We start from the raw sequence: 15,840 nt of genomic DNA on the forward strand, positions 1-15,840 counted from the left end.
ATTCCAGAAGTACACGAGGGGTTAATACTGTCAATGACTCCTCACCTGCACTTCCCCCTGCCCCTGCCTGTCAGAGGACAGAATATGTCTAAGGGGCGGCTCTGTTCATTACCTTGCAGCTGTGTGCGACCTCTACCATTGGCTGCCTGCCCTTTAAGTACTGAGCCAGTTCTCCCACTAACTGGCTGAGCATAACCTCCTGTTTGTGTACCTGTGCTTGTGTTTGTTGTTCTTTGCTGTTGTTCTTTGCTATTGTTCTTTGCTGTTGTTCTTTGCTGTTGTTCTTTGCTGTTGTTCTTTGCTGTTGTTCTTTGCTGTTGTTCTTTGCTGTTGTTCTTTGCTGCTGTTCATTGCTGCTGTTCTTTGCTGCTGTTCTTTGCTGCTGTTCTTTGCTGTTGTTCTTTGCTGTTGCTGTGCCTTGCCTGATCTTCGTTTTGACCCCTGCTCGTACCTGGACTTCTCTCATCTGTGCCCTTGAACCTCGGCTTGCTCCTGGATTCCCACTCTCTCCTCGACTATGGCTAACGGATTACGACTACTCTCCTCTCTCCAACCCCTGACCACGGCAAGTACCACGACTTACCCAAACTCTCCTACCCTGACCTGGCTACACGACCCTGACTCTGCGATCCGGACCTGGTCTCTTGGTAGTAGGGCAGCGGTTATATACATCCCCACCTCAGCCTCGCGGTCTAAGTCCTGTTTGTGGTGAGCAACGTTACAATTAGTTAATTTTATTCCTACATGGGACTGCACTTTTTATAATCCATTAAAAAACTTTATAATAGTAGTAATGTGCAGTTCTTTGGGGATTATTTGCACAAAGAGTACGGAATCTGAGCAGAAAGAGGGATACTGGCGTCCTACAGTATGACAACATATTTGCACCATAGTATATAGATGACTATAATTCATTGACTCTGGACCTACTGTTTAATAGTTTACAAACTGTGATTGGGAATTTTTTTTTGCATTAATTGAATATTATTTAAAGAGACAATCTCTCCTAGAATCAAGGTGAGTGAACAACAGTTGCATGCCAATTAGGTTAAATGTAGGTGATTTATATATTTTGTGGATAGAGCTGACAGTGTACATGGTGCTGCAGGTACCCTGTCCTGCAGAGCCCACAATCTATATTTTGTGGTTCAGGCTCAGAGAAAAGGTCACTTGCCCGTGTTCAGAAGGAAAGTTGGCACTGGTATTCAGACTGGGTTCATGCGTTTTTTTATTTATTATTTATTAACCTAGGTTTGAAGCAAGGGGTCTCTGGAGCTGAACCAATTATTTCCAGCTGCCAGCTTCCCAAGATACAGACCTACAAAGTGGGTGCTGACATCTCTACAAAGTTTAAAGCTCCTGCGTCACGCGGGCCAATAGGAAGCTGCACCCGATGACATCACGGCTTCCTATTGGCCCGCAGGACGCGGGAGCTTTGAAACTCCACCATTACAGAAAACCTGCTGGCCGAGCAGAGCGACTATCAACATCCCCTACAGAGGTAAGTATCTCAGGAAGTCCCAGAGCTACAATGAATGTGGTCCAGCCCCGGAGACCCCATGCTTCAATCCGTGGATTACCTCTTTAATAGTACTGTACATGGATAACATTTTTTTCAATCTTTTTCTAATCTGGTTTTGGTTATACGACTATTTGTCAATCCTCAGATCTAGATGTAATGCTATTTATTTGTTCTCTGTTTGCAAGTAATTATTAGGCTATCTTTAATCAAATAAAAATAAGTCGCTGATAAACATGAAGTCAGCAGACGCAGAGGATACCAAAACATTATTTTCTTACAGGATACAAATAAGTGAAATTGTTACTTTAAGGGTGATAAAATAATTGTAACGCAAATGATGTGTACGTTGCTTTTTAGGCTTGTAATACAATGGACCTGCTTCTCCACTAGTAACAAACACCATGTTGCCCATCCCACTAACATATCATTTGGATGATTGTTTATCTACAGGTATGGCTAGTGGGCCATATTTACTCAGCAATGCTACTCCCTAAGACAGATTGCTCTACGGGTAGATAAATTAACCCTTTATGGCACATTCAAGTGAAACGACTCTAGAGTGTTTTCCGGCATGCAAGGTGCCTTATGGAGTAACACTACTTAGTAAATATGGCCCAGTATCTCTTGAACATCATTGCTGTGTAACTAATGGTTGTGTCACAGTGGTCAGTGCTCTGACCTTTAACTTCCATTAATCATTACACTTTAGACAGTTATTGCTATATATATACTGTGTGTGTATATACAGTATATACTTTAGATATCCAAAGATTTATATTAATGATTATACAGTTATGTGTACATGATATTGCAAGAGCTTGTTAAATCTGCAATCTCTCTCTCTCAGTGACTTTTAAAGCAGAAATCTCTTTTGAATCAATTCCATTTATTGTGTAATAACATTTTGCAACCTACATAAGTGAACTTTGTGTGGCGGCTTTAACTGGTTGAAAGCATTAAAAGGAGGAGTTTAACTTGCCCTTAAGTTACTGGAGACCTGCAATATACTGTGCAGCTGCAAACACATGTTCAGAGCAGATTGGTAAGTACGTTAGCTGTAGGTCCTCTTTAACTGTAATATTAGAAACCAATGCTTTACCAGTCAGCCCAGATCACAGCAAATTTGGGACCAACAGATGTTTCAAGACTTACAATCTCCCGAGCAACGGCTGAAAAAGCTTAAGGCTACGCTTAGAGTACTTGCTACGGCGACTACGACGTAACACAGCGCCGTAGCGAGTACATGCACTCCGTCGCGGGTGCCCATAGTGGGCGCGATCGGGATTGCCGGTAGTCAAAGGATTTTGTCTTTTTCGGCGACCGCCGCGTGACGTCAGCGGCACGTGAGCGGTTCAGCCAATGAGGGCGAACCGCTCACGGCCATGCCTCCGTCACACCCCCCAGTCACCCTCTGGTCCCCTGGAACCGAGTGCAGAAATCGCTATTGCGACTGCTGACGTCACGCGTAGTATAAGCGTAGCCTAAAGCCTTTCAGCTTTCTCCAGTGCTGAAAACAGTACGTTTTGCGACATCTGTATGAGTTCTTCTCTAGACTGTAATATAAATTGAATCAGGGAAGTCATACAGGGCAGATATTTCATTAGGCACTTACTTTATTAATGTTTTCTGCCACTTATAGCTACTGACCCCTATTCCATCACCTGGTGTCCTTTTACCACTGTACAAATAGCCCACAATAATACACATGGAATTACATTATTTTGTTACACTGACACACACAAAGGCTTTGATACAGTCTAAACATAGACACACTGATGCATTCAATCACATGCACAGATGTGCATGTGTACTGTACAAAGCTATGCTCACATAACTTATAAAGGCTGTTATAAAGGCTTTTTTGCTTATACAGTATTGGCATATACCTCTGCATTCACTGTGTTGGATATACTGTTATTTAGCGTTTCACTTAATCTTTTTGGGAGTAAGTATGCAACACTACAAAACAAACAAACCCATTTCAAATGATGAAACATTAAACCATTAACATTAAAACATTCATTAAACTGGAAATAATGAATTCTATAAAACAGCATAGAAACATTCAAGAATGTCCCATACTAGTATTTACTCTACTTTGCAAACTGTTATACTTTTTCATTTTAAACGCAGCATGATGGGTCTGAATCAATTTTGAACGAGACAGCTGTTTCAAAGTTTGTTTGTAATAGGAATTTGGTGCTGTGTTTCAATTAGATTTTTATTTCAAAACGTACCTTGCATTGAGAACCCAAATCCAGCAAAGTAGTGTGTTGCAGGCGCCTCTGGCATGGAAGGGGTTAATTCCCAGCGCCGCGTAGCTGCTTAAAAATGAAATGACCCACACTGCAGGCTATATTTGCTGAGTCCCTGGTAGGAGCAGGGAGACTTAGGAAGACAGCAATACACGTACGCGTGAGTTGTGAAACGTATTTATGGATAAATCAGATTGCGCTAAATGATCACTATGGCTAGACCAATTTGAATTAGTGACACACGCTGACGCGTTCAAGTGTCAACCCCACTTGGACCAATGTGAGCTAATGACTGATGTTTTTTCTATGGGTTATAGGGTCCGTCCCACATAGGACCAGAGTGAACTAATTACATTGACATCTTTAATGGGTTAAAGCTTAAATCCCATATAGGACCAATATCACATAATGACAGTGACATATCTAAGGCCGCGAACATGATGCCTCCAGCCGCGCTCCTCTGCGCTGACGGTCAGGCCCGCCTGCTCAAGCAGGAGCTTTTGGTGTCCTAGCAGGTGAGGCAGCGAGCGCACTTGGGAGGCAGGGCGGGAGGCGGGCTAGTGCGCCGCAAACGTTTAAGTCACGCCGCCGACGTCTGCGTCACGCCGCCCTCATTGCCGTTGGCTGTTTGCCGGTCACGTGACCAGCTCTCCGCTCCCCTCAGCGCTCGATCTTAAATTTGCCTTTCTCATGATCTTCAGTCCGCCTGCGGAAGTGTGCGGAAGCGCTTCCTAAAGCCGCCCTGATACAGGATGCCGGGGGTAAGTGCGCAGCCTCAGCGCGGGTCAGCTGTGTATTCCTAACTATGGCCCCGGCCTTATGGGTCATAGTGTCAGTTCCACATATGACCAGAGTGAACTAATAACAGTGACATACTGTACAGTATATTACTAAACTTAATCAGGTACTGTGTGTGTAATGACATTATTCTCAAACATTTTAATGTATGCAACAATTAGCTACAAACAAACATACACAAAAAAGAGCGCAAAGAAAGACTGAAACAATAAAAAATATAAATCACTTTATCAGTTTAATTAACAAGTTAAAAACATACATTTCTAAAAAAATAAAATATGATAGTACATCATACTCAAACGATCTCCCCACGCCGGGCCCTCTTACGTCAGTGCGCGCCGGGCCTCTCTCTCATGCAGACACGCTGGGAGCAGAGGATAGATTACTTCCGTCGCGCATCGACATCAGAGGGCCCGGTGTGGGACAGTTAGAGAATAGGAGGCCCGCAGCTGGGGAGAGCCGGGGTCCAGGGGCCACAATAGTTTAGGCCTCAGCAGCCACCGGGCCCCCCGTAGTCACCGGGCCCGGGACTCCTGTCCGGCTGTCCACCCCCTCCCGGCGGCCCTGACGCAGAGGTTCTGGTGGTAATAACTGCGATAACCGGGCAGTGAGATGGAATTAGCAGGACTTCACTGCCGTTGGACACGAAGCAGATACTGTCCTAGCTTGAACTGTTAGGTTGCTTGCAGCGTCCTCGTGGGAGGGGGGGGGGGGGGGGCGTCAATCATCAGAGTTTCTGTGTTGTTTATGACAGCCTAGAGATTCTTAAGCCAACTCCCTGACGAAGTGTATGGGACACGAAACACGTAGAGGTAGTGTGGTCATCAAGTTGTGACGTCAGAAACAGTGATGACCGACGCCTGATGCTCCCACGAGGACGCTGCGAGCAGCCTAACAGTTTCAGCTGGGACATTCTCAGCTCCGTGTCAAGCGGCTGCAAAGTCCCGCTAATTCCATCTCACAGTTATTCACCAGGTCGTTGGCGTGGGGCGATCATTTGAGTATGATGTACTATCATCTTTTTTTTTATATATATATAAATGTAAGTTTTTAACTTGTTTATTGAACTGATAAAGTCATTTATATTTTTTATTGATTCTGTCTTTCCATGCGCTCTTTTTTTTGTGTGTCTGTTGTTCTCTTGTTTAACCCCGTTGATCACGGGACAAATTTGAGCAGCAGGAACTACAGTGTTTTGGATATTGGGAGGATATAGTTTGAAGATTCTGTAATCAGCGCACACACAATTTCTTCTGTTTAACAATTAGCTACAAGTATAGTGTACAATAAACAAATAGGGATATGTTTATAATACATTAAAGTAAACATAGGAGAAAAGAAGTTCCTGTCCAGGAGAGCTTACAATCTAAGAAGTTTGTTGGGAGACAGACATGGAAAAAATAGTATATGGATGTGCAAATGGTATAAGCTAGAGCCGTGAGGGTAAGTGAGGTGCAGACTGTAGTGAGCTTGTGTAATATTACAATGCTATGGGAATGCTTCAGTGTAACAGTGACATTTTAGGTGGATTCTGGAGATGAGAATATATATATATATATATATATATATAAAAAATATATATATATATATATATATATACAGTATCAATATATATATATATATATATATATATATATATATATATATATATATATATATATATATATATATAATAAAGCAGAAAATAGCCGTGTTAGTCCAGTTGCGATAGTGCAGAATAAATAAGTTCTTCAGTATTAGGTGATACCTTATTTATTGGACTAACAATTTATGTCATAGAACTAGCTTTCGAGAGTTATCCTCTCTTCTTCAGGTCAGCAATACTGATATACAAAGGATTCAATGGCTAAAACAGTGTAGAGAGAGGGAAAAAAAACAACAGATATGTACTGTAGATAAGGTACAGTATATATCTGTTTTTTTTTCTTCTCTCTCTCTCTACACTGTTTTTGCCATTGAATCCTTTGTATATCAGTATTGCTTGACCTGAAGAAGAGAGGATAACTCTCGAAAGCTTGTCCTATGACATACTGTAAATTGTTAGTCCAATAAAAAAGGTATCACCTAATACTGAAGAACTCATTTATTCTGCACTATCGCAACTGGACTAACACGGCTATTTTCTATTTTCTGCTTTATTTTATATATATATATATATATATAAGTAGAAACGACATGCAGTGTATTCAGTATATTCAAGTTCAATCTCCTGTTAAATCTTATTGTAATTCTAACTCTTCCTCCACTAATATATATATATATATATATATATATATATATATATATATATATATATATATATATATATATATATTGAAACACAAAACATAAATATATATATTTATATATATATATTTATATATTAGTGGAGGAAGAGTTAGAATTACAATAAGATTCAACAGAAGATTGAACTTGAGTATACTGCATGTCGTTTCTAAAACCTAAACTGCTGTGTTATGGTACTTTGTAACAACTGCCATAAATACAGGTACCTCTCCAAATTCTACCTCCTGCCTTCTTAATTTGGGAAATTATTTGAAAATTACAGCATAGGTTTAGTGTACTCAATCTCAGTATGCTGTGTTTGCTGATCTTTAAATATTAGGTACATACCCCAGTCAATGTCTGATCATTTCTATATGTTTAGTATGCATTAATATAACAACTTTCCCTAACAATCTGATATGGTCTTTTGCCTTATAGACATCATGATGTTAGAACCTGGAAGACAGGGGAGCACCTTCTTTAAAGTATGTGTCCTTGTGATGTCTGTTCTTGTGATGAATACCCAAGCGGAAGATGAGACCATTATTGAAACAAAGCAAGGGAAGGTTAGCGGAACCCACTTATCAGTGTTGTCTGGTTCTGTCACAGCCTATCTAGGAATCCCATATGGAGAGCCACCAACAGGTGAACAAAGGTTCAAACATCCAGTGCCTCGAAAACCTTGGCAAGGCATACATGAAGCCATCACGTTTGGCAACTCTTGCTACCAAAGTAGAAATGAAGTCTTCACTAAATTCCCTGGTATAAAAATGTGGCTGGTGAACAATGACATTAGTGAGGACTGTCTCCATCTAAATGTATGGGTCCCATCAGCCAAGCCAAAATCTGTCTCAGTCATGGTATTTATCCATGGAGGAGGGTTCATATCAGGAACAACATCTTTAGATATATATGATGGAAGCGTACTGGCATATTCTGAAGAAGTGATCGTGGTATCAATGAATTATAGAGTTGGAGCACTTGGATTCTTGGCTTTACCAGGGAACAAGGACGCTCCAGGCAATGCAGGTTTATTTGACCAGAGATTAGCTCTGCAATGGGTTCATGAGAACATTGCAGCCTTTGGTGGAAACCCCCACAGTGTGACTATATTTGGACATAGTGCTGGAGCAGTTTCTGTTGGTTATCATATGATTTCTCCTGGAAGTCATACTTACTTTACAAGGGCTATCATGCAAAGTGGGTCCCCCTCTTCAGACTGGGCCATTCAGTCTCACCAAAGAGCAAGAAAATTGACTGTAAAATTAGCTGAGGTGCTTGGTTGTCCTCTAGATGATGACGATACGGTAATGACTTGCCTACGAAGTAAAGATCCAAAAGAATTGATTAAAAATCAGCTTTTAGCTGAGACTACACACACATTGACACATTTCATTCCGGTTTTAGATAACGATTTTCTAATTGACATTCCAGATAATCTAATAAAACAGAATTTAAAAGATACAGAAATTTTATTAGGAGCCACGAAGGATGACGGAAACCCATTTTCTTTATTGGGGGGTCCTGGATTTAGCTTAAACCATGAGAGCTTGATTACCATGGCCGAGCTGGAAGAAGGACTGAGGCTATTCTTTCCTTCAGCCGGTGAGCTTGGTGTAGAATCCATCCTGTTGCAATACACAGACTGGGAGGATGTGGACAATCGTGAGAAGAATCGGGAGGCCATGGAACTTATCCTGCGAGACTATTACTTCACTTGCCCAATGAAGTATTTTGCCAACCAAGCTGCAGATCACAGAAGTAATGTATTTTTCTATGAATATGATCATCGCTCATCACAAGAGGTTTGGCCTGAGTGGATGGGAGCCCTGCATGGTGCAGAATTAACATTTGTGTTTGGAAAACCGCTGATTGAAAATAAGAATTACACTAACGCTGAGCACTTGTTTAGCAAGAGGATGTTGAAATTCTGGGCCAACTTCGCAAAAAATGGGTATGAAATGTTGAAATATAACTCGATGTTATACATGTGTTTATGATGTCAATTTTAGTTCAGTAGACTAATGAAGTAGAAAGTTGGTAGACTAGTGGTACAATCTATTTGTGGTATGCAGAACATTTTATTAGATCTTCAAGCCAATGTCTTACTTGAGAATACTGGCAAATAAGAATGAACACCCCTTTGTCATCCTTGATTTTGGTAGTGGAGGAAAGTCGTCCACTTATGGGACATTCAATACAATTAACATTGCACCCTGTTTTCCACCATGCACAAAGTACTTTTTGGTAAATCTGTGAGCTTTATACAGTTGGGGGTAAAAAATGTTGGGTTAGTAAATGGAAGCAACACTTTTTAATTGTTCTGGTAATGATAACCTAGACTTAGGTTATAATCACAGAAGCGCAACACTAATTTGAGTGATTATTCATTGGGGGCCAGAGGATGAAGTGAGTAAGAAAAGGTACAAAACTTGGTAAACAAGGCTGCAAAACTAATTTTTGAAAGGCTTATACTGTACGTACAATATATAGGTGCAAACAATACAGAGAGAAGGGCCTTTTTTTAAATAAACTATTTTTTCTTTAAAAATAAAATGGCATTTATGTTTCTAAACAGAGCAGTGCTACCCTAGGTCTGTATTTAAAAAAGTTGTAGTACTTAGCACCCCCCTAGTGCAAGCAAACTGTGCCCACTGTTGGGGGCCCAGTCCTTTATGGGTTAGTGAAATATATAGTGGGGTATATTTGGCTTTCATCCTCAAAAAAACTGCCCCAAATGTTGGCAACTCCCAGTACCCATCAACCTATCCCCAATCTAAGCTAAAAAACCCACAGCTTTAACAGGCATTATTATTCCCTCTGGTGCATTATGGGGGAATATGTTGGCATATTCTGCACCAATACTGCCATTGAATCCTATGGAAACAGTGATATTTTGCGTTATAAGAGCTATGTTGAGTGATACCGTATGTACTGTGTGTTGATTTGGTTAGATCATGTTTAAGGGATTGAGCATGAAGTATCGGGGATAAAGGTCCTCGAACGTTCTTTTCTCTGATTCTCTATGTGCATTCTCTACTTTAAAGCTGCAGTTCAAGCAATATCCTGCATGTGTGTTTTTTTTTTTAATAAATCAGTTCTGTAGTAAGAAAAAATACTTTTAGCATTTTCTGTTTTAAAAAAAACAACTTTGAAAGACCAATTTTCTTGTATTCTATTTTAACAACCATTTACTAAGGCACTGCCCCTTCATGTCCTGTCACAAGCCCTGGCACACCCCTTTGTCAGCCCTGCCCTCCCTCTAGCACATGTCAGTGCAGGAGTGCTCGTGAATATTCATGAGCTTCCACTGAGAGACAGAAACACAATCCCTATATTTAAAGATGTCGCCAAACATCGCCCATCAATACATGGAGAACGACTTGACCGGCAGCTATACAGTTCTTTAGGTAAGTAGAGATTGCCCACATGAAACTATTGAAGTAAAAAAAAAAACGGGTGCTTGAACTGCAGCTTTAAGAACATATACATCCCATATACCGTAGATTGTTATATGTTATGTTATCACTATGAACAATGAGGCTGGACACATCTGTACAATCTCCTTGAAGTAAATCTGCAGAATACGCTGTTGTGTACATGCATATTCATTATACCTTTTTAAAGGACTGACATGATAGTTCTGCATATATTCATGTGTACAGTACATGAGATTTTAAGTTCTAAGTCACTTTAATATGAGTTATCAGGTTACAGTATACAGAGGCGCCAGCCTTTATTCTAAAACCTCGCCCGGCGTACAGCTCTGAATACCGGGTCACGACGCGCTATGTTTTCCAACCGTATAGCAATTGACTCGGGTTTCTATCGTTTTTTTTATCGGGAGCAGAATCCATTTATCGGGCGCAGAAAATTGTATTTTAGCAATGTCTGCAATACCGTCTACTCCATTATCAACACATGGTACATACTGTACCACTTAACATTGTACTAAAGTGACTTGGCCATCTTAAACTAACAAATTAATTTAAAGGTGCTATTCCATGATGTAGCCAGCCAGAAAACATACTTTTATAAAGACTTGGCTTCCCTAAACAAATCTAAAAATGTTATCATGAAAGATTTGCTTGCTTTCATATTTGGGGAACTTACAAGTTGAATTTATTATTTGTGTTTTCTTTACCCAGAGCCCACTCTGTCCTGTTTAGAGAGCCAATTAAGACAAGGAGAGGGAGATATAGCCTGCTTTATCTATGCAAACGCTTGTTGACCAAGAGGCCTAAATTTGGATATAATAAGTTGCATTTTGTTTTTTTCCTGCAGATCTCCTAATTGTTCTGAGGAAGCATTTATTTGGCCTCATTATACAAGTACAGACCAGAAATATGCAGTACTGAAGGTGGACGGTGCAGAAGTTCAGCACAAACTGAACTGTCGCCATTGTCAGTTTTGGAATTCCTACTACCCAAAACTTTTGAAAAAACTGGGTAAGTGAATACAATAGATGTTCTGTACAATGCTTCTAGCTCAAGCACTGTGTGTATATAGAGATTTCACACCAGAAATTATGCACACATGTTGGGTTATTCATTAAACTGTGATAGTGCCCTGATCAGTATTATCGTTGTTTGATGAATATCCCCTATAGTTACATATTGTACATACAGATGTAGCAGCCATTATTACTCTCGCTATCATACAGTAACGCAAGATTAGTTAACAAAATTGCACGGTTTTACTAGAACTAGTGGCTCAATTGAATTGCAAATCCAACTATAATGCATTAAAACCAGCAACAGGTAAGCTGTTATCGTGTGATAGAGACAGTAATACATCTGTAATTGATGCGGTAAAAAAAAAAAGTCCATTGGTTTCACTCAATCGTATATTCTAATTGGCTAAGAAATTTTATTTTCATTCATTATTTATTTATAAAATGTTTTACCAGGAAGTAATGTTTTCATGTATGTCCTGGGCACAGTTATAATGACAAATACATGGTTACAAATACATAGTTACATTAAGTGAAAAGGGCTATACAATACATTATATACAAGATATTGCATGCACAGTTATAGATAATATATAAATGTATATATATATATTAATGCATATATATATATATATATATATATATATATATATATATGATAGGCATATATAACAGTTACAGACCAGATAAAAATGTGAGTCAGCTTTAGTTTTGAAAGAACGTGGACTGGTGGCGGCTGTAAGAGGAAATCTTCAGTGTGGATCACACAGATACTGTACATCTCATAAGAAAAGCTGACTTTCCGTAACATGCTCAAAACGCCATTAGTTTGTCTGCTTGAAAGAACACCCTCCAGTATAGACTTTATTGGAGATCAAAGGGTATACGTACTGTATGAAAACAGATGTATTGTATTGTATTGTTTGTCTTTATTTATATAGCGCCAAAAGTGTACTCAGCACTTCACAAAGAATACAGTACAGGGAATTATAATTATACAATAAGTACAGCAAAATCAGACAATAGGAAAGGAAATCCCTGCCCCGAAGAGCTTACAATCTAAGAGGTTTAATGGGAAACTTACAGAGACAGTAGGTGAGGGAGTAAGCGCTGTAGATGGCAGTGCTTGGTCACAATGGGTGGTAGGAGTGGCTGAGTGTGGGACAATAGCCATGAGTGCTATGTTTGCTTTCACTCACGGTTTGTAGGTCAGGGTTGTGTGAACAGATCTGGTTGGCTAATGTATCAGCAGCAAAGCACATGATGTCTTGGCACGTACTGTACAGTACATGAGAGTGAGCACGGACCATGGGAGAGTTTTTTATGGAGAGTTACACCATTAAACCTCTCCTCAGACAGGATCTTTTCCTGACAAAATATTTGCTGCTCTGAAATGTTAGTGTTATACCTCTAGCTGTGAGCAGGCTGTAATGAGCTTTGTTTAGTTCACAAGACCTGTGCATCTTCCCTTTATCTTCTGCATTTTAGGACTGTGATAAGACAGATGAACGTTTAATATATTTTAGATGTCATCCCCCAACTACATATACAACAAGGGGTCTATGTATCAAGGCAATTTTCATCCTGCACCTATGTATTAAAGTACATTGCTTCAATGTTGCCCCGACTGCCCCAACTCGTGATTTGGGGAATGTCGGTAGGGGGAGCTGGGGAGGCGTTACATGGTACACAGTTATGTAATGAGATATATCACATTCAGCGTCTTTGTGCGCCATTCTTTACCCCTTTTATTTGCCATTAAAAAACAACTGTATTTAACATTCAGCATCAGATGTAAGAAACTGTTCTTACTGTATATATGTTGCAACTCTGCTCCAAAAAACAGAGCAGTTCATCAAAACACATTTTCTCTGCGCTGATATATAAACCCCAGTGTGACTGGTTGTTAGCAAGGAATATTTTCTCAATGTTTCCTTTTATTCCTGCACTTCTCCCTATATGTACTATACCTGTATTATGTCTTGTATAATATCTCTTTGAAGTGCTGCATTCACAGTTGGCCCTATATTAATAAATATATCCAATAGAGTGCTTAACTCTCATCCTATGTGTTGCAGGAGAACAATGATGTTGGAAATAGTTGCCATAGGAGGGATCAAATTCATGCAGATCTCCACCTACTGAAAGGAATAATCGCACCAAAGTAACAAATTACAGAATGTGTATTATGACAAAACTATCAAATGTATAATAAAATATTAACAAGTAATAGCAAGCAGCTGATATGTAAGGTCTTAAATATTGCATACTGAGATCCCCTGTATGGCTCTATTTTGCTTGTTCAGATATAATATAGAACATCTGTGGAATTCAGTGGTGGAAGTGGTGATAAGCAATGTAGGGGTACTTTGTGAATCTTGTTTTAGAAATCTTCATCAAATATATCCTTTTAATTAGGGAGGGAGTATTAGGGTTAGAAGAATAGGATCTGTAAGTGCATAAGTAAAATAATAGTTCTTCAAGTTGAATAACAAAATAAAAACAAAAGACACACCAAGCGCACCAAGGATTAATACACACTCATAGATAACCAAGTGAATAAAACCATCTGAAATTATTAGCGTGTACACAATTTAATAGACATTACAAATCTAAAAGAAACCACACATACACAAAAGTGCAATACCCACGCTGCACTGCAAGCCCAATGAGTAGCACATCTAACAAAACCATGGGTCACACACCTATAACTGCAGCAATGTAAATGGCAATAAGATAGATCCCAGGTGCCGTTGGGCTAATAACCACATTAATCTCCAGCACAGAACTATGCAATACTAGAGTGCCCACGGAACCCGGAGATCTAATAATGAGAGGGGGTGTGGGTGGAACTGAGCCAGAGAGCACAAGCAGGAACAGCTAACTGGCGCATAGGTTAGCACCCCCCTCATGGTCGCATACGTACTCCATGGGTGACTAATCTGGGGATAGGAAAAGGGAAGGGGAAAGGGGAGCTCCCGCGTCAGCAAAGTAAGGATAGTATTTAAATCAAATAGCACACAGACTGGTGCAATAGAGGATATATACTATAGTGACAACATAAACAGACAGACAAGTTCCTCCTTGAATGCACTCAGAAAGGTAAATCAGAGTTGTATGGTTGATAACATTAAAAACCTTTTAATCACCAAATAGTAAAAACATCTTGTATAGAGGGAAATGGTAGAAATAGTCCACGGCCAGTCCCTTTAAACAAACCAAGAAAAAATCTTCCCATGTGTGTATATGGAAGATAATAAATGACAATACACCACCTAGATGTGGGCTACAAAAAACTGCAAAGTCTCGCCAAAATGTAACTACAGACTTGAAAACCAGTCCTGTTGACAGGAATTCTATTGTCAAAAACCAACACACCTATAAAAAAGTATGCTGATACTGGATCTGAAGAGGCGGTTCATATACAGTTCGTGGGTCATGGAACCCCTACACACGTATAACTAGACCACAAAGAGTTGGGGTGTATGTCAACTCCAGAACAAAAATGAAGTCAACAAAAGATGTGATAAGTAATACATATAACATAAAATAAAACCACCTACATAGCTATTGACTACGTGGCTAGTGAGTAGTGACCTCTGCGTAGGGCAAGCACAAAGCGTGCTCTGCTAATGCCCTGAGGCACGGTTCAGTGACCGTATCCAGTTATAGCTACTCCATGGGTGGAATGAAATCAAGGACTTATAAAATTGTCCTCGGTCCATATTATAAATCATCAATGTATTTGTGTGTGTGTATGTGTGTGTGTGTGTGTGTGTGTGTATGTATATGTATATGTGTGTGTGTGTGTGTATATATATATATATATATATATATATATATATATATGTATGTATATATATATATATATATATATATAATTATTATTATTATTATTATTATTATTATAATCGGGAGTTAGTATTAGGATCTGAAAAATATAGTACTCCAGGCTTGTGAATTTAAAAAACAAATCCATACCTGCTTGAAGCATCACACTTCAATCACTGGGTAAAGACAGAGACTTAATCTACAAGTAAAGGAAATGGAGGTGTTTATGTATGCACTTTTATTACTTCCGAGTTATTCCAACTATGTAGGAATTACCTGCTGACCCTGAGTTTTTTTAAGACATTTTCTCACGTCTTTGCTTCTTAGTGTGTAAATAATTGGGTTAAACATTGGAATCAAAACAGTGTACACAACATAAAATGGCTTTCCTGTGAGGATGCATACTAGGATGAAGGTCTAGTGTACATGATCATTACAGTGCCATAGAAGAGGATGACCACAGTGAGGTGGGACACACAGGTGGAGAAGGCTTTGTGTCTGTTCTCAGAAGATCATATCTTCAGGATGATGGAGATTGTGCAGACATAAGAGGTTAGAGTAAGTGTTAAGGAAGAATATTCAACCACTAAGCCATTGATATAACTGATGACCGCAATAAAAAAAGTTTTAATCAAGAGGTTTCCTACCAGAGTGAGAAGATAAATCAAAAGAAACACCAAGAACAGAGGCATCTGTAGCTCTGGAAGATCTAAAAT

At 39.5% G+C, this 15,840-nt stretch overlaps 1 protein-coding gene across 3 annotated transcripts; it reads left to right on the plus strand.

Moving 5' to 3' along the window:
- Positions 1 to 361: 361 nt before the first annotated feature.
- LOC142498852 (cholinesterase-like) lies at positions 362 to 13,523 on the plus strand. Of its 3 annotated transcripts, none has more exons than XM_075607450.1 (5): positions 362 to 708; positions 2,385 to 2,564; positions 7,279 to 8,794; positions 11,125 to 11,288; positions 13,372 to 13,523. In XM_075607450.1, the coding sequence occupies exons 3-5, from the start codon at positions 7,284 to 7,286 to the stop codon at positions 13,380 to 13,382; spliced, it is 1,686 nt and encodes a 561-aa protein (XP_075463565.1). In that variant the 5' UTR covers positions 362 to 708; positions 2,385 to 2,564; positions 7,279 to 7,283; the 3' UTR covers positions 13,383 to 13,523. The 3 variants fall into 3 exon arrangements, with proteins under 3 accessions (XP_075463565.1, XP_075463566.1, XP_075463567.1); XM_075607452.1 differs by lacking the exon at positions 362 to 708 and adding an exon at positions 4,479 to 4,538 and having other exon boundaries at positions 2,535 to 2,564; XM_075607451.1 differs by lacking the exons at positions 362 to 708; positions 2,385 to 2,564 and adding an exon at positions 1,400 to 1,501.
- Positions 13,524 to 15,840: the final 2,317 nt, after the last annotated feature.

Source organism: Ascaphus truei, chromosome 7 (assembly GCF_040206685.1).
Source record: "Ascaphus truei isolate aAscTru1 chromosome 7, aAscTru1.hap1, whole genome shotgun sequence".
NCBI classification, from domain to species: Eukaryota; Metazoa; Chordata; class Amphibia; order Anura; family Ascaphidae; genus Ascaphus; species Ascaphus truei.